This window comes from Diceros bicornis, chromosome 25 (genome assembly GCF_020826845.1).
Source record: "Diceros bicornis minor isolate mBicDic1 chromosome 25, mDicBic1.mat.cur, whole genome shotgun sequence".
Lineage (NCBI taxonomy): Eukaryota > Metazoa > Chordata > Mammalia > Perissodactyla > Rhinocerotidae > Diceros > Diceros bicornis.
Window position 1 is genome coordinate 34,882,593 of NC_080764.1, and position 23,877 is coordinate 34,906,469.

The 23,877-nt window shown below is 36.2% G+C and overlaps 1 protein-coding gene across 1 annotated transcript in view; it reads left to right on the forward strand.

The window, feature by feature from the left end:
* The first annotated feature begins 987 nt into the window (after positions 1-987).
* Positions 988-23,877, forward strand: part of RASSF9 (Ras association domain family member 9) — a 36,878-nt gene continuing 13,988 nt past the window's right edge. Inside the window, exon 1 of the mRNA XM_058568706.1 lies at positions 988-1,546. Within this exon, the coding sequence (XP_058424689.1) occupies positions 1,500-1,546 (47 nt within the window). The 5' untranslated portion in view covers positions 988-1,499. The remainder of the gene's footprint in view (positions 1,547-23,877) is intronic.

Genomic DNA, 23,877 nt, shown 5'->3' on the forward strand with positions numbered 1-23,877 from the left:
TAGTAAATAATGGAAAAAATGATTTTTTTGAGCTCTCTAGAATACTGAATAAATCATAATGCGTAAATCAGAGCATATAAAAATTACGGAAACCTTTGAGATCACTTTTTGTGTTTGCTGTTGTTGGGGGTGGGGGCGGCCTCCCAAAGAGAGTGCGAGCCGTTCACGGCGTTGCCAAAGTCCGGAGATCCACTAGCCTGAAGTGTGATTCTGAGAGAACCCACAGTCCTGTGATTTCTTTTCCGTCTCTCCCTCCCTCCCTCTGCTGCCCAAGCCAATGATTGGAAGCGTGGCAGGGAGTAGGGGTGCGGGGGAGGGGGTGCACGGGCAAGAGGGGAGTTGGTGGGGCGCAACCGTAGAAGAAATCCTGGAGAATTCTAGGGGCCCTCGCCTTTGCACAGCACTGTTCCTCGGCGTCGCGGGCGCAGGGGCGCTCAGACCGCGGGCGCCCGGCCGCCCGCCCCCGCGTCCCCCGCCAGCTCTGCCCGGCTGCCCGGCTCGTGAGTTCCAGCTCGCGTGAGAGCCACTGCACACTTCGAGCTCCACGCGTCCTCTCTCGCGTTGCTACTCGAGGGGCGGGAGCAAACAGTTGGCTCTCCCTTCAAACTCCCACGGCCCCAGAGGCCCAGTAAATGCCACACATGGGGCAGGGGTCGGTGTAAACGCCGTGGGAGTTAGACCCCAAACCCCGGCCGGTTCCTATGCCAATGCCGGGATCAGTCAGCCCTGGAGCCCTTGGGTCCTTCAGATCCTTCAGCTTTGGGAGGACGAAGCGCGTGGGGAGTGGCGCTGGGGGCAGCTCTTAGGCTCATGAACTCGGGGGCTCAGATTCCCAGGGGTCTGAGCCGCCTCCATCCGGCCTCCAGCTTCGCTCCTCGTCAGCGTATTTACAGCACTGACCCCCCGGGCAGGGGGTGTGTGTGGAATCGCTAAGCAGAGATCGTGGCCCTCACTCCTGCTCGCCACGACCAGGTTACTTTTCACAGACCGGAGCTGGCTGGGAGGTGGGAGTATTTACTTTTACTCCTTTTCTGTGTTCAGTTCACCTCGTGGGGTTGGTTGTGGAAAGCGGGGGAGGGGGAGTTCCCAAATCTAGTGAAATTTCCATTCCATGGGTATTACCATGCCTGTGGGGTTGGCAGTTCTTAAAGTTTAGCAAGTCTGCGAATAACTACAGAACACAATAGAGTCCCCCTCCCTTCCTCTCTCTTTTTTTTCTTTTCCTGCTTCCAAATGCCTTCTTCGAGGCTGAAGCTGGGCTGGTCTCCAAAGGTGTAGCAGCCACAACAATCCCGCAGTTCAAAGTGAAGCAGCAGTTGCACAACTCCCAGCAGCTCTCTTGCCGGCTACTAATGAGCTGAAAGCCAGGAACATCTGAGGAGGTGAAGAGGAAGCTCCCAGTCCTCCCCCCTCTTCACCCTAGAAATCCAGACATCCCCGCCCCCCACCCTCAGATAACTTTGAGATAGGGTCCTTGCTGTTGGCTTGCCTGGCGGACCATGGCTCCCTTTGGAAGAAACTTGCTCAAGACCCGGCATAAAAACAGGTAAGGTCCTGCGTGTGTGTACTTGGGAGCTTATGTGTGAAAGTAGGTGTTCTGATCCAGTTAGATTCTAATAAGATTTGCTCTCGGGGTACAAAGCCCTGTGGAGTTAGGTCTTGTATTTATACTCAACTGGTGAGGACGTTGTTCCAGTAACGGTGATTCAGGGGCCAGCGCAAGGATGGCTGAAAATAAAGAATGATTGACTCCTTTTTTTTGTCCCCTTTGGCCAGTCCTGGTTCCCCAACTAGCAATCCCCCAAATGCCTCTTTGTGTTGCCTTGCATATTTGAGAGTAGTGGGAAAGCAAGTTTCATTTTGCTTCAGACAGAATTTTAGTATATTATAGGAAGAGTGGAAATTTTGATGAAGATATAACTAGAATTTATTAGCCACTAATTAGAACGAAAAACACAGCTGCTGATACAATCCGGAAACAATGCTCTGGCCCCCCCTAGAGTGGGGCATTCCTGAAACCTGGAAAGTTCCCAAAGTGAAAATACTCTGTAGAGAAACTTTTTGTGAGCTGAATCTTTCGAAAATCTTTGAGAACTTTAGGTGGTTTTAGGCACTAAAGGAGAATTTAAGCAGCTGTCCTCCTTAATCGTTATTATCACTGTTTTACTTTGATTTGCTTTGCTATTTCAAGTTTGCAATGCCCTTGGTGTAAGAAAATGTATTTCACACACACACACACACACACACACACACATTTTTCTTGAGCCAGTATGTATGTTTCAGCCCTATTAAATATTTTATTAACACCTCGAATGTTAACTTTTATGCCAAAAACTGTGAGGATAATTTTAAACACAGGCTTTACTTTTTAAAATATATTTATTTTGGTAGAAAGGCTTTTCCACAACTCTTAATCATGCCTGTTTGTACTTGTTGTAATTTACTTAGTGTAATTTTAAAAGCATACAATTACATGGTAGGAAATGATGTAATTATTTTAGTGTCTGCACGACAATATAGAGTGACATAGTTTTCAAGTAAATCTCCACACTTTATTTTGTGCATGAATGTCTTCTTGAAAAATTCTATTTTTAACTTATTCCAAATGTTTTCATGATTTAGTTGACTAAGCATGCTTAAAAAACTAAAACAGCAAAAATCAATACTATAAACCATTCTAAACCAGTTTTATTTGCTAATGACTTGATAATATATCATAACTATGGTATTTCTGATAATTAGTGAAACTATATGTTAAAACAAAGAAATGTGTTTGGGTATTCTTTAAAAATATGTTAGTGAAGGTTATCAAAAATGTTTGTATTTTAGTGGTATCAATGCATTAAAAAATATTCCAGAAGACTCCCCTTGGCGAGAGAAAATCCTTACTATGTTTTAAAATGACGATTCAGTAGCATTATTTTTGAAGTATGTTTGTTTAAATGCTGGTCAAATCGTATAAAGATTTACTTTGGGAAAGTTCATGGTTTTATAAAACAAGTTATGTTTCTGGCATAATGATCTTTCTGGATACTACCCCTGCCATTTAGAGTTGTCGCGCGCGTGTGTGTTACTTTTGTTTTTTATAATTATTAATTCAGGAATTCTGTCATTGTCTGCCAAATAACAGTGCAATAAATCTTTGCGTGCACCCCTCTGGGTTTCCCTCAGGGAAGTACATGTCCACTTTCACTACTGAAATTCTGCCACTGCGCCATCTACTCTACCCATAAAACTAGCTTTCATTCAAGGAGGTGAGTATACAAACATTTTTTAATATGGCATTTTCTATGAAAAATTATGAAAAAGTGTAAAGAAAGAACAATAAAAATGGGGAGTTTAATAGTATTTTAGGTTTCTCTGAGAAAATGGAATGGTTCCCCCAAAGGTGATGCTTTATTATAAACGTGTTTTGGCCAAGGTGGTCATAGTGAGGATGTGTGTAAGTTGCTCTAAAAACTGAGTGCTTCCCTTTACAGATTTGTATTTTTGCAGTCCTTAAGAAAAATTTAAACCACAGCAGTTGTCAGGGACGTAAAAATACGGGTATTTTAAACTAAGCAGTAAGTAAGCCACATGATATATTGAAATAGAATTAATGTATATTTATTTTTTTCAGTGCTTAATATTGCTATAGATGAGGTATTTTTGTTTTATTCTGTTGTGTTTTTCCACCTTCGCAAAGGTGAAACTACAGGTGAAACTTAGTTACATGATTAAGTTGATCTATTTCGTTTACCAGGTTCCATAATGATTTAAATAATCCTACTCGGATCTATAGAAACCAAATATCTTTCCTTAAATGACGAATGATTCATCTTTTGATAGAAAATGTGACTGATGATAAAACAGTTATCTGATAACAGCCAATGTATTGCAAATATATAGTGTAAAATTCCTTGTAGACTGTAAAGGAAGAATTTGAGCAATACGTTTGTATACCTTATGGTATATAGTTTATACACTAAAAGAACTACTTGAACATGATTTCATCCTTGTCAGCAGGAAAAATGTGGACTACTAGAAGGGATATTAGGAATTTGAGATCATAAAATTTTGAGAAAGTTTGCTTATTGAACTTTTCTGCATCCTATTCTTTCTGTCTTTTCATTTTTGTTCACTCTTAGAGTGATATGTAGTCACCCAAGATTGAACCTCCTGAGATAGTTCTGTAAATATTCTCATAATACATGGATACTTGAGAGTTTTAGAGATAAACAGGACACAAATGAAACTTCAAAGTATGAGGCATAAAGACTTTTAGAAAACACGACTGTAAAGCTTGGAGAGGGCAGGGCCGTATCTGTCTAGTCACCACCATGTTCTCACGCCCAGGGCAGTGCCTGGCGTGTGATGAACATGGAATACAGTTGTTTATATAATTTTGTAAACTAAAATTATAATTTGTATTCAAACTAAAAACATAGTAATAATTTTATCATCTGTTTATCATCTGATGTCAGCTGGTATTATATAAAAGTGAAAACTTTATAAAGGATTGATTGACATTTGATATAATCCAAAACCCAGAAGGTAGACAAATAATTATATGAATTTGGACACCAAGCTAATCCTAACCTACCAGATCATCTTTTTCTAAATTTTAAGAAGCATTTAATTCAAAAATTTGAGAAACAATCTTCACGAAATTTCAGAATACTACATGGTCACAAAATGATTGTATTTGGACACACAAACTTTTTATGCTTTTCATTTCTAACTTTCACATGAATAAAAGAAAGGGAGCCAGTCTAAAATCCTTTGTGTTTACAATCAGAATGATCTTTTTAAATTTTCTAATTGTAGTAACATTTAGTAGGAAGAGCAGTTTTCAGAAGACCTTTTGGTCTCCGGAGATGGATGGTTTATTTTGGTTCCAGAATAAGAGTGTTCTGTGATTGAATCCCAAAGAATGGTATCTTCCTATGCAGCTTTTGGTTCAACATGAAGAATGAAAATGTTAGAGAGTCTAGGTATTTTCTTCTCAACAAACAATTCAAGTTGCTGAAAACGTTTTCTAAAAGTCACTAGGTAGCTGTTGTTTCTCATATAAAGGCCAGAGAAGCAAATAATGAAGCATGACTTCACTTGATACTCACAGGGACATTCAAAAATTCAATTTAGATTGTTAACATATTCAAATACATATTCACATAGGTTCCATTTGTGAATGTGATTATCTTTATATTAGATTTTATTTTCAAGATAATGATTGTTTTAAAAGCTAGTGCTTCTGAATAGCAATCAGCAACTCATAAAGGTTCAGGAAAACGAAATGTCACTATAAATTATAGCTTTTGGGGAAACTTGGTTGTGAGTTATGATTCCTTAGTGTTTTAATTAATAAAATTTGGGGGCAGAGAATTGGTAGGACCTTTTACCAAACCTTGCTAAAAGCAGAAAATTGCTATAGTAAAGCAGTAGCCCATATATTTGTCAGAAATATAAAATTAGAATTGTTCATTTAGGTGATTTGTAAGAGAAAAGGAAATTAACAATGAATATTACAGAATCTAATCTAGTTAATAAGGCCTTTATAATTATTGTTAAGTACTATTCAGTTGGCTATGGCTTTCCCTATACCAATGGGTATTTGTCTATCCATTCACACGTGATGACAGACATTGTCATAATATCAACTTGAAATTAAAAGGCTTCAAAATATAATTTTGTAATAAATATATTAGAAGTAAATAATACAGCTCTATTGTTTTATAATTGATGCATAAAATTTGCATTAAAATTTGCTTTTCTATTAATTAGAACATATCTGGGCAAGTTGATTAAAACCAGGTGCTTTATATTGCTCCCATAAATACATCATGCCACAAATGCTTTCTCAGAAGGAAGAATTAAGTTTTATGATTAAAGTTGCTGGCAAGATAGATGTTTTCTCTTTGTCATTAGAAGTATGGTGATTTATGAATTCTGAAGAATAGGAAATTATCATGTAGTGTTTTGTTTAACCTGTAGTAAATATTTGAAATGTTCCCAAAATTGGATTGAGAAATGCCAGATATTTGAGTATGTACATTTGAGTATGTACATTTTCTTAGTTCCCAGGAGTTCCTGAGATTTCCCCTGATGATACCTGGTAACTTAAGTAGTTATTAGTTGGCAACAGACAGCCCATTAAGAACAATGACTGGAATGCTCTCTTCCTGGCAAAAATATCCTGAGAACCATTGGCAGCGGTGAAATTGAGCTCTAGGTTAAATCTTGAATTGTTACTCAAACAATTATAAGCCCAACTTAAAATCCACTACATAAGATGTTTTATTATGTACAGTACCAATTCAGGAAACATGTCAAGGTGAAAAGTTCTTAAATGGACTTTTTGGAAAAAAAAGCTTTTAAAAGTCTGTAGCTGGTTAACAAGTGTATTTACATAACGTCTTTATTAGCTGGGCTGCATAGCTTAGAAAGTTTTAATGTTATTTGATTGGTATGTAGTTCCAGGAGATCTGATAATAGCTCTAAGTAATTTTCAAAAGTGTGGCTCTCTCCTTTTGATTTTAGTTCTGAACATGGAACAAAGTTGAAGTAGGGGCATGGGTTTACCTCTTCCAGGTGTATGTGGATACCATTCTTGACAAGGAATATCTTTGTCTCTAGCATTTTGGCTTTCTAAAGCAAGGCAATGTGTTATCTGCATAGTGTATATGTGAAAGGAAAAAGCTTAGCATACTTCTGTGTTCTAATGTTCTTTAATGGATATTTGCTTAGGAGTTTTTAAAGACATCGCCTTGACAAAACACACACAACACATACAACATTGATTTCTTAAAAGTCAATTATTTACTTTTTTTTAATAGATTGTGCTTCCATTCCTATGGAGCCTGTTGTAATATTACACCTTCTAGAGAAAGTTTGCATATTTGTTGACTATAATTTAAGGAAACTACTAATGTAAATGGTCACCCAAGGCAAAGGGATTACTTTGTGTGAATGGAATAGAGCCTTGAGAAGATGTTTAGCACCAGCAGTGATAAGCAAGATATTTCAAGAATAAGAATGATAAATGGGTATTGAATAAGCTGACAAACAAGGAAAATTATTTATAACTGCAGGCCTGAATGCCCTCTGTTTTTATAAATAAAGTGACAAGATATCTATAAAAAATTCTCATTGAGTATAGGCTCAGGGAGAGTAGGCACCTTACTATCTTTTTCCTTTCTCGATAACTAGTGAGTAGGTGCTCAATAAATATTTGTTGATTGAATAAATGAATTCAACATATACTCTGTAAATACAGGTGGATTAGAATAATAGATCAGTACATTTGTGTTGAATGGATACATGAGTAACTTAAAAGAATGAATCTTTAAGTTCAAGGTTGATCTCATCATCTCTGCACCTAGGCTCAACTCCTCCTTGCTTTCAAATGGTGAAGGGCTGTATCTGAGAAATAGATTCTATAGGAGACTTTATTGGGCTTCTGCAGAAAACAAACCAAGGAGTAGGGTAACTCATTCTTCTCTAGGGATGCCCTTACCTCCCTTCATGCTCGTTGAACACAGCCATGTATGTATATGAGAGAGGTTTGTCGGATGATGATGGATGGCTACTGAGACCCCACTGCTGGATGTGGAATTTCCTCCTCCTTTTGAGATAAGAGGGAAATATGATTGAGAAGTATTTGTTTTCTCACATGAAGGGAGGATTTATGCTCTTTGTATAAGATAATTACAGTTTATGAGACAAAGGGAAAATGCTAGAAATGGGCAGAAAAATATCTTGGTTAAGAAATTCCAACTCTTTTGTCACATCAACTTTAGGTCATATCTCAGTTATGCCATTACTAGTCGTGTGCCATGGGGCAGATATTTAATCTTTCTAATACAACAACAACTATATTAATAACATGCAAGGGCAAATCCAGTGTAACAATTGAAGGGGAATGCTCTTTGAGAAAAGAATACACGATTATGAATAAAAATATTACTAAGGTCATTCTGGGGCCTTGGAAGGCAACTGTGCAAATAAAGCAGCTCTTATGCTCAAGCTTCATTAGCTTCAGGGTAAATCCACTTCTGTTAAGACTTCTTATAACACTTACTATGTGCCAAGCACTGTTCTAAGTGATTTACACAGTACTTAAAATAATGCTGTGGAGAAGGTACTATTATTTTCTCGATTTTATGTATAAGGCCATTAAGACACAGAGTAGTGCAACAATTCATAAGTGGCAGAGATGGGATTTGAATCCATGCTCTTAACCATTACTCTGTATGGCCTATTTCGGACTTAGTTTCCTCATCTCTAAAATAGAGTTAATCCTAAACCATTTGGATTAAGTCTGATTGTACATAAAAGACTTAGCACAGTGCAAGGTCATAATAAAAGCTCAATAAAATCCCCCTCCTGTTCAGGTCTGTTGGATTAAAAATGCTATGAAGTATATCTAAGTTTTTAATCCTGAAACATGGTGTGATATTTTGAGCTTCGAAATCTCAGTCTTGACTCACTAGAATTTCTGCATCATCACTGATCTTTTTTCCTCCTTAGATACAAAGAGGTAGGTTATAACCTAGTGAATACCATTAGAAATGAGTCTATAAATGTTATACAAAACTATCTTTGGATCTTGATGAAATATTTGAATTCTGACAAGTTTTAGGTTTAATCTTCACTCTACTTTTGAGACCAATTATGAGACCATTAATGACTTTGCAGTGTATACCATAGCATAGTTTAAGGGATATTTCCTTAAGTGTCTTTGTGAAGTTTTGATAAAACAAAAAGATACGTAATTTAAATATTTTAGTCTTATGTTTGTCTAATAAAATGAGAAATTGAATTAGATATATAAGGTCCCTTTCATGCAGAATAGAATTTAACTCTCTTGTCCTCCTTGTTTACTTTTTCAAGATAACTTTAAAAAACAGAATTACAAGAAAGATTTTATTTTTGTAATTTTATTTTGCCTAAAACATGATGCATTGATTGCTGCGTAACCTCCACCATAAAAGGTATCATTATGGTAAAAGTCAAATGTGTTTATTTCTCATAAAAAGATGTGATTAGTTTATAAATTATAATATCTAAGAATTGTGTATTTACTATTTGCTCAGCACAATTTTAAGTTTAGTACTACAGATATATGAATATTATGAGTAACTATCTTTTTATTGTATTTCTTTAGGACTAGTAAGCTCTGTATTTGGTACTATACCAGGCATGCAAAGACACAACCTCATTCCTTAGAGATTAAACTCCTAATTGAGAAAACAGCACTGTAGTTAAATATCTCATGCATGAACTTTTTTTTTTAATCACTCCACCATGGAAAACTATCTTTGACAGGGTAGATAAAATCATAATCTTTATAATACAATTAAGAAAATAAGAATATATTCTTTTGGAGTGGAGGAAGGCTGTTCCTCTGTAGAGTAGGTGCTCAACGAATGGTTTTGATTGACTCTAAGTAGAAGTATATGAGAGCAGTAAATGGAGGTAATAGGAAGAAGGACATGGCCACCCACTTCTGAAAAAATTGGCCATGAAACCCCTGTAAATAGCAGCGGAGTATTGTCTGATCTAGCGCCAGAAAGTAAGAGAATGGTGCAAAAAGACCGGGTAGGGTTCTGCTCTGCTGTACACAAGTTCACTAGTAGTCAGAATCCACTGCACAGCAATAACAACAACAAACAGGGGTAAAAGAAAATAAAAGGAGCGGCATCATAATTAGGTAGCGTTTATTAAACTCCCACAGTTAGGTGACAGGCTTGGACAAGAGAAGGGAACACAATAAGATGTACAAAAAGATGTAGGAGGGGACTGAATCACACTAAGCTAAGACTGACTCGGGTAGAATAATCAAAAGAGAAGAATCTGGGAAGCAGGCGGAAATATGGTCAATTTGGCGAGAATCCATAATCTTGGTTGGGTTGCTAAAAAACAGTATTTTACAATTGAGGAAGTGTACAGAAAAATTTTTAAGGATGTGTTTATAGAACAGTATTGGATTGACAGTCAACTGTAGTTGACTGATGTTCATTCTAATAATCATTAGTTTGGTCAGTTTATCAGTTCTTAGAATTGAGTTATTCTACTATTTTGTGGATCCTTTTAATTTTAATTCCATTAATGCAGATAGTGGTCCAACTTTAGCAGATTTTCATGCTCACTAATTATGGTGTATAATTGATAGGAGTTTTGTGTCTGAGGCTTATTAATATACGCCACAGTGTATGCTTGTTGTTCTCGAACAATGACTAGGACTTTTTATAGCCACCTCAAATACCTTTAGTTACTCTAATGCTCTTCGCTTACTCTCACCTTTTTCAATCCCTCTGGAATTCCCTGCAGTTATGGTTAACTGAGGGAACTTAAGACCAAGTAGCAGGGCATTAGTTTGGGGAGACCATAGTCTTCCATAGTAGAGCCTGAGGATACCTATTTTTAGCTCTGCTCATAAGACCTTACATTTGCCTGGAAGATATGAGAAATGCTATTGAAAAACCATGGATGGTTCCTTGAGGTAGACGTATAATAACGACAATCTCATATGAAGAAAAGAGTTGTGCACAATTAGAAAAAGCACTTATGAAGCTATAGTGGACCTTTGAGAGTCCATCTTTTTTAATAGTGCAGGAAGTTAGGCACTTTACAGCAGTGGACCACAAAGTATTAGCTTTGGTTTTTTGGCTGCCAGTTGTTCTACTCTAGTAGTGAAAGTCAAAGAATTTCTTCCTAGAACTATTAGTAATAGGCATGAAACTTAGACTAAGTTACTTTATTAAAAAAAATGTTGATCATTTTTAGTGGTTCTACTTTTAGTTAGGAGAACTTACTGTAATCATAGTTTAGAGGATTAAGTAAAATGGCAGCTTGTGATATATAATACTTTATGTAGTCTGAGCATACTGTAGTATTGCTTTCTTATCTACCTTAGCATCTAAAAACAAAATATTCATGAACTACCCCACTCTGTCAGATTTGGATATACTTGTACATATTTGCTTTGCTGTGACTAAAGATGATGGCTATTTGATGATTTTAAAAAATCCAGAAATATTAAACGAACCCCACACTTTAGGGGCATTATGAAAGATTAAAGATGAATCAGAAATGGATCACGCTTTTAAGAAACTTGCTGGTTAGTAGACACACAGACATACATAAATAATTAAAATACAAGGCAGACATTGTAAAGTATCATAATAAAATCCATGTGTTCAACAATAAATACTTATTTACCTCATAATATGTGCCACATTTTATTCTACATTCTGGGGATAAAATAGTGAGAAAGATAGTCAAGGTTTATACTCTCATTGAGCTTATAGTGCAGTACTGGACAGGCAGACAATAAACAATAAATGAACAAGAAATTTCAGATAGTGATTATTGTTGTGAGTCACTATGGAGGTAGAATTTATAGGAATTCAAAATTGAGTGGATGGGGGTAGTAGGAAGTATCAAGATGGAAAAAAAGAATCAATGATAACTACAGTTTTGAGTCTGAGTAACTGACAATATAGTAGTGTCATCATAAAGAACAGAAAAAATGGCAAGGGTAATTTTGGGGAGGGAAGAACATCAGGGTGAAGAGTGAAAAATTCAAGGTGTCATCTGAATGTTTCCGTATATTCCACCTCCAAACACCTGGTATTTGGACACACTGCCCCTGAGATGGGACTGTGAAAGCAGCCTTTCATCCAGCCTACTCTGATACCTCCTGGCATCCATATGGACCTGACTAATATGGTGCATACTGCCCCTGGAATGGGCTTTAAAGGCAAAGCACACTGGTTTCCCAGTCAGGGCCTTCAAGCTGACTAATGCTCTGTTAAACCCTCTCAATTTCCATGAAGCATTTAGCAGCTATCCTTTTATTGATCATCTAATCATTACCTTGGGTTGAAATTACTTCCAAACATGGCCATCTCTTCCATGGGATTGTAAGTTTTCTCTGTTTAGAGACTATGTTATTTTCACCTTTTTATCTCCTAAAGACTCATACCTAAAATTATTGTGTAGATACTGGAGTTCAAAGAATGTTTTAGTATTTAAATAAATAAAATCTGGATTTTTAGTACAGGTAAATCATCTAGGTTAGGAGTTGGCAAACTTTTTGTGTAAAAGGTCACATAATAAGTATTTTAGATTTTTCGGATTGTAACGTCCCTGTCTCTTAAATTCTGTCAATGTAATATGAAAACAACCATAGACAGTACATAGTCAAGTGGGTGTGACTGTATTCCAGCAAAACTTTATTTAGAAAAACAGGTGGTGGGGCAGTTACAACCACCAGGCCCTAGCTGACTGAGAAATTCTCTTCATTTACCTCTTACCTCATTAAAACCCTACCCCACCACCTCCCACCCCCCACTCCAAAAAATAAAAGAAACATTTAACATCTACTACGTTAAGAACTTAGGCTTCAAAGATGAAAGTCTCAGTCTAGGACCTGACTGGCAAACTAGCAAAACAGCAAGCATTATGCAAGGTAGAAAATGCTATTACTGAATGTCACTGGGTTCTGGAGAAGCATCAAGAATGGGCACCCATTTCCATCTAGGGTGGTGGAAGTAGAGTTATTCAGAGAAGGTAACGGAATTTTCCTAGAGGACACAACATTTGAAACAGAGTAAGAGTTAGTCAGATGAGGAAGGGAGAAAAAGGGTGTTTCAGGCCAAGGAAACAGGTTATGGAAAAGCCCAGAGTGAAAACAAGAGCATGGCTGGTATAGTTCAATCCAGTCTAGCAATCCATAGGTTGACGTATATCACAGCCAGGTTGCCCTCATATTAGATCTGTCTGAGATCAGCAAGAAGTTAGGAATAGCTAGCTCAATGTGCATGTTAAATGTGCTTGGCTATGAGTTAGAGGAATCAGATCATGGAAGGAATCCTAGGAGCAGGCAGGAGAGAGAGAAGGAATAAGAGAGAGAAGAAGAAAGAAAGAGACAGAGACAGAGAGAGAGGAGAGGGGGTGAGGTGGAAAGGTAGAAAGGTAAAGACGTTTAAACTAAAGGACTTGGAAACCATTTGAAGATTTTAATCAGGGAATGTACACAATTAAATTTGCAGTTTAAAAAGGCAGTCTGGCAATATTATGGAGCACAAATGTGAAGTGGGCTAGAGTTTATAATAATACAATATGTAATAACTTACTACAGTAACCTATTGTAAAATTGAGTGTTGTCTGAATTGTAGTAATGGTGATAGACAGGAGGGCACATATTTGAGAGATTTGGGAGAAAGAATAAAGCAGACATAGTGACTGGTTGTTAAATGGGGATGAGACAGACGGAGAAAAGAACCTAGGAAGACTCCCAGTTTTCAAGCTTGAGAGGAAAGGTGGGAGGATAGTGATTATATTCAGTAAGATAGGAAATCAAGAGATGGAATAGTTTGGGATATAAGAGGAGAGGATGATGAATTAGTTTTGATGGGTCAAATTTGAGGTGTCTATGGGTTATAAAAATATAAATATCAGGGCCAGCCCGGTGGCGCAAGCAGTTAAGTGCACGCACTCTGCTGCGGCAGCGCAGGGTTCACCGGTTCCAATCCCGGGCACGCACTGATGCACCACTTTTCAAGCCATGCTGTGGCGGCGTCCCATATAAAGTGGAGGAAGCTGGGCATGGATGTTAGCTCAGGGCCAGTCTTCCTCAGCAAAAAAAAAAAAAGAGAGAGAAAAAGAAAAAAACAAGAGGAGGATTGGCAGATATTAGCTCAGGGCTGATCTTCCTCACATACACAAAAAATATATATATAAATATCAAGTAAACATGCAAAAAAGGAAGTTGGGAACATGGGTCTAGAGCTCAAGGACAAAATAATTAGTTTTGAGAACTCTCACCACGTAATTAGTTGATAAAGTTGTAGACAGTATTACAGCCATCCATAGGATGTGTATAGTGAGACAAGAAATGGGGCATAGAAACCTGGGGAATGCCAATTGTATCAGTTATCACTTACGCATAATACAACATCCTAAAAATTAGTGGCTGGAAAACAACAATTTGTTATTTGTCATGATTCTGTGGGTAAACTGGAGTGATTCTTCTGCTGGTCTCACCTGGGCTTTCTCATGAGCAGTGGATTGGCTGAGAGCTAGGTTCAGATGGGACAACTGAAACGGCTGGGTCTCTCTTTCCATACGGTCTTTCATCTCAGGGTTTTTCATCAAACAGCAGTCTCAGGACAGCATTCCAGGAGGGAGAAAGCAGATGCTGCAAGACTTCTTGCAGCCTGGACTCCAGAACTTACACATATGGTTTTCAGCACATTCTGTTGGCAGTAGCAAGTCCCAAGTTGTATTCAAGGGGAAAGAAATAGACTCCATCTCTTGATGGATGGAGCTGCAAAGAATCTGTGGCCATCCCTGCATGACACCTACATTTATTGAATATGCAGAGGAAGCAAGGCCCTTGCTGGGACTGAGACGAAGCTAGAAAAGTAAAGGAAGAACTACGGAGAGTGGAATCAGAGAGTCAAAGAACCGATTTCTGCAAGAATGGGAGGGAAAGGTCGCAACACATAATATTACAGTGAGGTCAAATCAGATCAGTTCTGAACATGGAAAATGGCTATCGGGCTTGGCAGTTAGGAGATCTCTGATAAACCTAAGAAGAAATGTGTCTGTTGGGGGTGGGTGGGGGTGGAAGTCACTTTGTGGTGGGTTGTAGTTACTGGAAAGTGATGAACTAGAGAAAGTGACTGGATTGCTACTTGAGTTCGAGAAGGAAAGATAGTTGAGGTGAATATGTGGTCAAATGATAGTTGTTACAATGTGACAGGATAGGAAAGAAAGACCAGAGGAAAAGGTCATCTTGTGTTTTCAGCTATCCTACTAGATAATTCAAATTCTTACATATTTCTAGTGCCATTCAAATATGCCAACAAAACTCCGAATACATTTCGAGAGGGAAGAGTAGGTAGCTGCAGGCAGATACAAGCTGAAAATCACCATCATTAGAAAACATCTTTCACTAAGAAGGCAAAACCGATTATGGACTTAGCTGCCAAAAGGAAAATGAATACTAGTAGTTGACATAACTATATCTAGCATTAAACCAAATATTCAGGCTAGGCAACTTTCCTTTAATAAATATACTTATGCTTTGTTGTTATGAAATATTTCTCTACACAGTACTAATCAATAAGGAAACTTTAGGTATTTGCCAGGCACAGGTAACACTGGGAAGTAAACACTAGAATTTCCAATGAGATTAGATATTTTCTCAGCATTTCATCTGGTAAATACTACATGTTAAATATTTACATTTCGATTATAATCAATTTCCGGAATCTGAACCATGAGCTTAGTTTACTTAACCCGCAGTGGTCTCCAATAACATTCTTTTCACGTTCCCTACCCTTTTCTCTGTTTGTGGGAATTATGTATTATAGCTACCCAGCAATTATGGAATGTCTGGGGTTTTTCTTATCCTGCATGACTTGCTTACATTACTTCCTAGAAAATTAAACTGGCATTAGTAAAGCATAAACCTGTGATTTTATATATATATATATATATGGATTTATTTATATTTATATGTGTATATGTATATACACACATATATCAAATTTTAATTTTCAGTGTAATTTTTATTAATTTTTGACTGTCCCAGTTTCCATGGAATGATTATGCTGCACTCTGGATAAAATAACCAGAGTTAGATTGTGGGCCAGAGCTTCCTCACCATTTGCCTGCTTCATTAATTTTAATTTTGCTTAAACTTTGTGTGTGTGTGTGCTTTAAAGAAAGACAATCAAAATTGTCTTATAATATTGCTTTTACTATTTCATGTATAATGTGGGGAAGGAAAAAGTTTTCCTCAACTCTCTTAAGGTCCCTGGGTAGGTCTGAAAATTAAACTGACAAAGACAGATTAACAGGGGAAAAGCATTCAAATTTATTTAACATAAGTTTTATATGACATGGGAGCCTTCCTAAGGAGATGAAGACCCAAAGAAATGGTTAACCCGGAGTATTTTTATGCTAGGTTTGGTGAAGAGCAGACAGTCATGGAGAGGCATGATAGGTCACAGAATGTGAAGTAAGTGTAGTATGCTGGGAGAAATTTAGCAGGGCCTATTTGGATTCTTCTCCTCCCTTTGTCTTCAGAGATGAGGATGCTCCTTTCCTCTGGGTGTAGGGAGGGCATCTCTCACATGAGGGTATTATGGTTTGTCTCAGGGGACACGCATGTGGGAAAGGTCAGAGTGAACTTCCTGATTCTCCCATTTTCTCAAACTCCTTCAGCTTAAAATATTCAATATACTAAGGTGCCGTTATTTTGAGGTGTTGTGTCCTGAATCCCATCGATCGTATATTTGTTTTACTTCAAATGCCTTCATTTTTCCTGAGGTGATTAATGTTTAAGTACAAAAAATAGCCAAAACAAACTTAAAATAGATTTAAAAGGTCGTTATAACTTTTAGAGGCTGATTGAATGGGCAACATATCATGCTTTAGAACTTACTAAAAATAAAGTCATCGTGAACAATTCTCTAAAACATACGGAAGATCTGAAGCTCTCCTAGACTGCTATTCAACATCTTTCAAAATTTTTGATGTTTTATATAAGAGAACCCATCAGCATGTTTTATAGAATTATAGGTAATCATAGATTGATTACATGAGAGAAATATTTTTTACATTTCTTATTAAATATTGGTGGCTTGTGAGAAAAATGACATTTCATTTCGTATAATAAAGAAAATAGCTGAATTTGTGCATTGCAGATGATTCCTGCAAATCATGAATTTTGTGAGATGTCATGCCAAGGTCAGATAAATTTAGGAGATGCTATAAACTGGAATCTTTTCCTTCTCTTGGGGTTTTATGGTGTAACATTAGCATATTAAGTGTTTTGAGAATTCCTAAAGTAAAGAAATTTTTTTTCACTGTTTATCCAGGAGTCAGCAAACTTTTTTCTGTAAAGAGCCAGATAGTGAATGTTTTGGGGTTTGTGAGCTGTAAGATCTCTCTCTCAACTGCTCAATTTTGTTGTTGTAGCATGAAGATAGCTGTAGACAATATGTAAATGAAGGAGCATGGCTGTGTTTCAATATTATAAACATTGAAATTTGAATCATATAATTTCCATGTGTCATAAAAGAATTCTTCTTTTGATTTTTAAAAAACATTTAAAAATGTAAAAAAATTCTTAGCTGATGGGCCATACAAAAACAGACAGTGGGTTTGGTGTGGTCACTGGGCCATGTGGTCACTGGCTAACCCTGTGTTAGCCAAATATTTTCCAAATTTATTTGAATATCAAAACATTGACTTGTCACCTATTTATTGCAGAATTGATGAATCTAAATATAACTAGAAAACTAACTGCACCAGTTATCTCTTTTGATTTTTAGTTTCCAAAACGAGCAGTGACATTTAGTTTCATATATTTAGAAATCTAGACAATGTGCTGATGTTTACAAATAAGAACACCGTGTTTTAGTGGTCTTCCTAATGATCACATTGTTGTTGTCTTCTTTTTTTGGTCTTTCTAAACCAGAAAGGGAACTAGCAACTAGTAAATGCTAACTATGTGTCCGTCACTGGGCTAGGGACTTCATGTACATTGTCTCATTTAATGTTTATTACAACTCTATGAGTCCGGTGGTATTAGATGAGAAAACTGAAACTTGGACATATTAAATAGTTTTTTTTTTTCTTTTTTGGTGAGGAATATTGGCCCTGAGCTAACATCTGTTGCCAATCTTCCTCTTTTTGCTTGAGGAAGATTGTTTCTGAGCTAACATCTGTGCCAATCTTCCTCTATTTTGTATGTGGGACACCACCACAGCATGGCTTGATGAGCGGTGTGTAGGTCTGTGCCTGGGATCCAAACACACAAACCCCGAGCTACTGAAGCAGAGCACGTGAACTTAACCACTACGCCACCAGGCCAGCCCCTAGAGAATTTTTAAATAAATAACTATCAGTCTATACAATAGAATTTGATGCTATAAAGAATAATATCATGGGGAAAAGGTTAATGATTTAATTTTAAAGAAAATGGAGTATATGAATAATGATCTGTACCTATTCAGAAATGAGGATAATTATAGTATCTCCCTCATTGGTTTGTGATGAGTTTAAATGAATTAGAACGTGTAAAGCACTTATAAGAGGGCATAGCACATAGTAAGCATTCATTCAATGTTATTATTATTAATATTGTTTTGTAAAAACAATATAAGTGTGTGGAAAAAAGACTGTGAGGAAATATTAAAATATTAATTATGTCTAGGTGCTGGGATGAATGTCATTATTAATTTTCTTATTCGAACTTCATATTTTTGCTAAGTTTTAATGATAAACATTATAGTATAATAAGAATGATTCAAATAGTAAAAAAAATTACCTCGTGTATGAAAAAGCCAGTAATCAAACCTAAGTGTATCTGACTCCTTCCTTTTTACCACAATATACTCTTTTGGGTTTTGCAATGTAATGGAAATGAGAAAACTTTACCTCTTGAAGACTTTATTAAACCAATTTTAAAATCTTTTTAAATATCTAAATTGAATGGGCAATTCAATGTTTTATCCAGGCATACCCAGGAGAAACTACCAAATAATTTTCTAGTTGCTTCTTAAACCAGTAAAAGAATTAGGAGTCTGTGTAATGACAAGCCTCCAGATTTCCAAGAAAGTCAGTCATTTAATATTGCATTTGATAGATAGATGTTCCTGTATGTATTGACAATGTATAGAAGTAGGTGATAAATATTCGATTCCTTTATATTTTTCTTGTGATGCCACAAAACCTTTTTCTCTGTAGGTTCATAATCAGACTCAGAGTTGATATCTTGTTTTCAGAAAGAAAACTTCATGAAATATGTTGATTATTATATTAGACAGAGAATTTATCGGTGGTCAGATTCAATTCTAACTCATTTATCTAAATTTTCCTTATTATCCTTATTTTCCTCCACTTATTAGCTGAGGGTAGTATTGAACAAATCCTTAATCTCCTGTGCCTCAGTTTCCTGATCTGTAAAATGGATTTGACAGTAGGAACTATCTGATAGGGTTGTGAGGCAAATTAAATGAGCTAATATGTATAAAGCACTTGGAACAATGTCTGGCACATGCTAAGCCTTCAGTACAAGTGAGCTATTATTATCCAGTGCATCCTTTCACACACACCCAACTGTTCTCTCCAGCCACCTTACTATTTTTTAAGTACCTGTTCCTCAACTACCAGGCCCACACATAATCATGGTAAGTCGCAATTCAAAATAGTCTTCCTTACAGACAAGATCCAAATCAGCATCCCGTCCCAAATTAAATCTCTTGAGGCTGTTTTACTTGATCTGACTTTCTACAAAGGATTATGGGAATTGAGAATGAATTGAAGACATTGAGGTCAACTTCTGTCTTTTATTATTTACTAAATGTTACTTTGATTATTGTTGTTTGTTATTTTTGAAATTTTATAGTGCATTTGTACAGAGTGTATCTCATGATTTCCAGTAATGTTTAAGATGATCTTTAATTTTTAAAATCTCTCTCTCTAAACATATCTTTTCTTCTTCCTAGCTATATGACAAATTCATGAACATAAAGATCATTTTACCTTCCACATCATTTCATTCTCAGCATTTATTCACATTTGCTAAAACTACAATTCCATTAACGAATCTTGAAGCAAGTTATGAAAATTCATATACCATAATTCAAAATGGACAATTTATTTGGAGGATAACTAACTTAGAATGGATTCAATTGATTTACATAGAGCATTTTTTTAAATCATACATTTAAGCTTTTATTCTTACCCAATTTTGTCTCTAAATTTCTGTTTTTATTCCTTTGGATCATTCCTTTTCTCTTGTTACAAAGCCACCCAATCATATATACAAAATATGAATTTTTTTCTTACATAATAATGGTGAAGCTAAGTAATTTATTAGCTAAACTAATTGTAGTTGACTATGGTAATTCTGATTATTGTGAAAAGATGCTATTAAATTTGGAAGTGTGATCTTGTAGTTAAAAAATAGCTGTGACGTGTAATTTAAACCTTTAACATCCAAACTGACTATTTCTGGCATCATCGGCATTTTAAACTTCATAAATGGTATAGAGCCTGGTTTGTAAACTCATATACCAGTTTATAACCTTTAATATAGAACTTATTTTAGTAAACTTGCTCTTTATCTTCATCCACTTTATTCTTTAATGAATTATATGGTTTTATGCAAAGCAATGTGAATTTCTACAAGGTATTGTCATATTTGAGTCTGAGATAAATATATTGAAATCAAATTTCTTTTATTATTATGTTATATAGCTCCCATTCCTAATCCTCATTTCCAAACCTTGCATTGTTGAGTTATTCTGTCTCCATATATTATTTACTAACATTTTAATATGAGTGCCACATATAGTGAGCTATCCGTTGAAGGGTTAAATAGACCTCATTTCCTGTGAGACTTAGTAACTAATTTGGATAAAATGTTTTGAAAAAGGACTGCCTAAGAAGGGTTTTCATAACTTCACAATCATCTATCTTTTCCATGAAAAATCTTACTATTATGAGGCATTAAGATCTGTTCCCTGCTGGATCAGAATCTCTCCACAAGAACTAATTTTTTTTTTCTCTATATGTTATTTTGTATTACATTTATCAGAATACAGGACACATAAATGAATAACATATGTGTATTAATTCTGGTTGTGTTCCTTGCTATGGCTTTGAACTGCAAGTGATATCAGGGTAAAATAAACTTCTGTCTTTTGAGGAATGTAAATATGTATTGAGGTTTAATAAAAAATTGGAAGGGAATTAATTGTATTATGTGTTAAGAAAATATCAGGGAGATAATTCTCATCTCCCTATGAAATGAGAAGTTTGAAAAGCGTTTATTTACTTTAAACTGCATGAAAAAAACATATTATGACGATATCTTAGCTTAGTCAAAAGGCTGATAAAGTGTAGAAAATTAGTAACCCTTGCTTTGTATTCAGTAATCAGAAAACACAAATAACCATATTTTTTTATGTAGTGTCGTATGCCAATTCATTTGAATAATGGTGACTTCAGGAGAGTATTAGATTCCTGAGTGTCTTTTGAATAACCAAAGCAAGATAATGTTATATTCAGTATAGTTTTACTGCTAAGATATTTTTATTTTTATTTATTTTTTATTTATTTTTTTGTGAGGAAGATTAGCTCTGAGCTAACATGTGTTGCCAATCCTCCTCTTTTTGCCGAGGAAGATTGGCCCTGGGCTAATATCCGTGTCCATCTTCCTCTGCTTTATATGGGACGCTGCCACAGCATGGCTTGATGAGTGGTGCGTCGGTCCGCACCCAGGATCCGAACCCTCCACCTGGGCTGCCGAAGCCGAGCATGCAAACTTAACCACCATGCCACCGGGCTGGCCCTGTTAAGGTATTTTTGAAGTCTGTCTCTGACTTATCTAGGTGTATCTTACATGCCTACAATACCCCCAGCCTTAACTAGGTGATAGCACATTCTTTTCTCTCTCATTTCCTGCAGTTGTCTCTGGGAATTTCCCTCTCATCTTATAAAAGTTGCAGATATTATCTTGGCTTCCTCTTCTGCCAAACTCTGGGCGCCTAGGAACCTCTTTTCCTAACCCTCATCTTTGTACCCTCTGTCTAGGGCAGAATAGACTGCAAAGAAGGAGTAAGAGAGAAACACAATGAAAACCCCTTCTGCTGACTCCAGCCCCCACCACACCCCTGGTCCATTCCCATTATACCATTTCATCCACACATCTTTTCACCACACAGTCCACTCCCCATATTTGGCAGCCAAGTGTTTAATAAATACTATTTCTTAATAAACGGAGGTTTACTAGTCTGTAAATGTAAGTTCCTAAACTAAAATTAACGCTATTCTGAAGGTTTATATTTCTATAGCATCTAAATGCAAATATTAGTATTCCTTAGGACCAGCTCTGGTATTAACAGTTGGGCAGGATTAATAATAACAAGCATAAAGATTGGCTATGGGATGAAAAGGAGCCAAAAAAAAAAAAAATTCCATTGGCATTGCATTAAATAGAATACCAACTTTCATCACTTATTTTAGACTACTTGAGATTGGAAACATCTCCCTTGTTTGTTATTTTTGCTTTCATATAATTTACTATTAGATTCTCCAGAAGATGTAAGAAAAAAGGGTCAAGGTGAAGTGGTGATGAAAGTATATTTTCTTGTAAATCTGGAACAGGATTCCTCAACAGCACCACTATTGACATTTTAGGCTAGATCATTCTTTGCTATGAGAGGACTGTTCTGCATATTGTAGGATGTTTCTCTTCCTGGCCTCTACGCACTAGATGTTAGTAGCACCCTTGGACCCTAATATGAAAATCAAAAATGTCTCCATACATTGTCAAATGTCTCTTGGGTGGGGCAGAGTCACCCCTGGTAGAGACCCGCTGGTTTAGAGGGAGAGAATCTTCAGTTTAAAGAATAAATAATGGTAACAGAAAGGAACCAGAGCACAGTCTTTGGGCAGTGGGCCAGGACTCAGATATGCCCCTGAATCTTCACAGTTCCTTACCCTCCAATTTGGTGGATCCTTCCATTACAATCTCTAGGCACAGGTGCCACCAATAGCTTGGAACTGAAAATGTTCTAACTCTTGATTTCCAAGGATGGAGTGTGATTCTGCAGAGAGTCAAGTTATAAAAGCATTTCACTTCGAATCACTCCTATCTATACACGGCAGCTAGGTTGTGTCAGTATCGTACTTTCCAGGCTGGCTTAGGAGATAATTGTAACATAGGTTCTATGGAAAAATGCATTACGAGGTCCAAATGTTTTCCATAGATATCTATAGATTGCAGTCTAGTGTTCATATACTGGGTTTTAGAAGCATATCTTATAATGCAATTATTTTTTTTTTTTTTTACCTTTTATTATTTTTTCACTTTTTATTATTGTATGCTTATATTCTAGTAAGTAAACAGAACAGAATATTTCACTATTGCATTAGACCAATGATTGATTCAGACAAGAATTCTGATGCCAAGAGAAACCCCACATGATGGGCCCATGGCAGATGGAGGGAGGGGTACTATTGGCCACCCTGAAAAATATCTTAATGATTACCTCTACCTCAGAGCTACTCAGGCTCTTGCCATTAGTACATTTCCCAAATCCTTTAAATATAACATACGTTGTTCAAATTTCTGTATTAGTCATAAAAAGATGGAAAACAGAAAAACACAAGTAAGAAAATCAAAATTATGTAATTGCATCACTTAGAGCAAACATCTTTTATGATTTGTGTCCCTCCACGTTCTTTCTTTCCATAGATTTTTCCAAAATATGTCTTTTCTAAAAATACCATGGCGCACTTTCTAGGTCAGTAAGTTTTCATTTGGCAATATACCGTGGTTATTACCATAGCATTCAGTATCCTCCTACAATGCTGTTTTAATAGTTTCATAGTATTTCATCATATGAATTTGCCATTATTTACTTAACTAGTTCAGAATTATTGAGCATTTAGATTCTTTCAACTATTTTGCATTTTTTAACGCTGAGAAAAATTCCCTATAATGCATGTGTAAGCATATTCGTCAGTATTTTCTTAGCATAATGTCTAGAACTTTTGTGCACTGTATATTGTTTCTGTATTACATGAAGTCTTGTGCTAAGTTTCCTAAGTATATACTATCAGAATTAATGACACATTATTTGATGGAGACATATGTGTGTATATGTGTATTTAATAGAGTGTCTGTCTTCTTGGTATTTAAGAGATCTAGTCCCTGAAATAGTTATGACATAGCGATGTCAACCATATGTACTTTTTCTTTGATAGTTTTGTGTTTTTATTTTTAGATTTATTTTTTTTTTTTATTGAGGTCACATTGGTTTATAACATTATATAAATTTTGGGTGTACATCATTATATTTT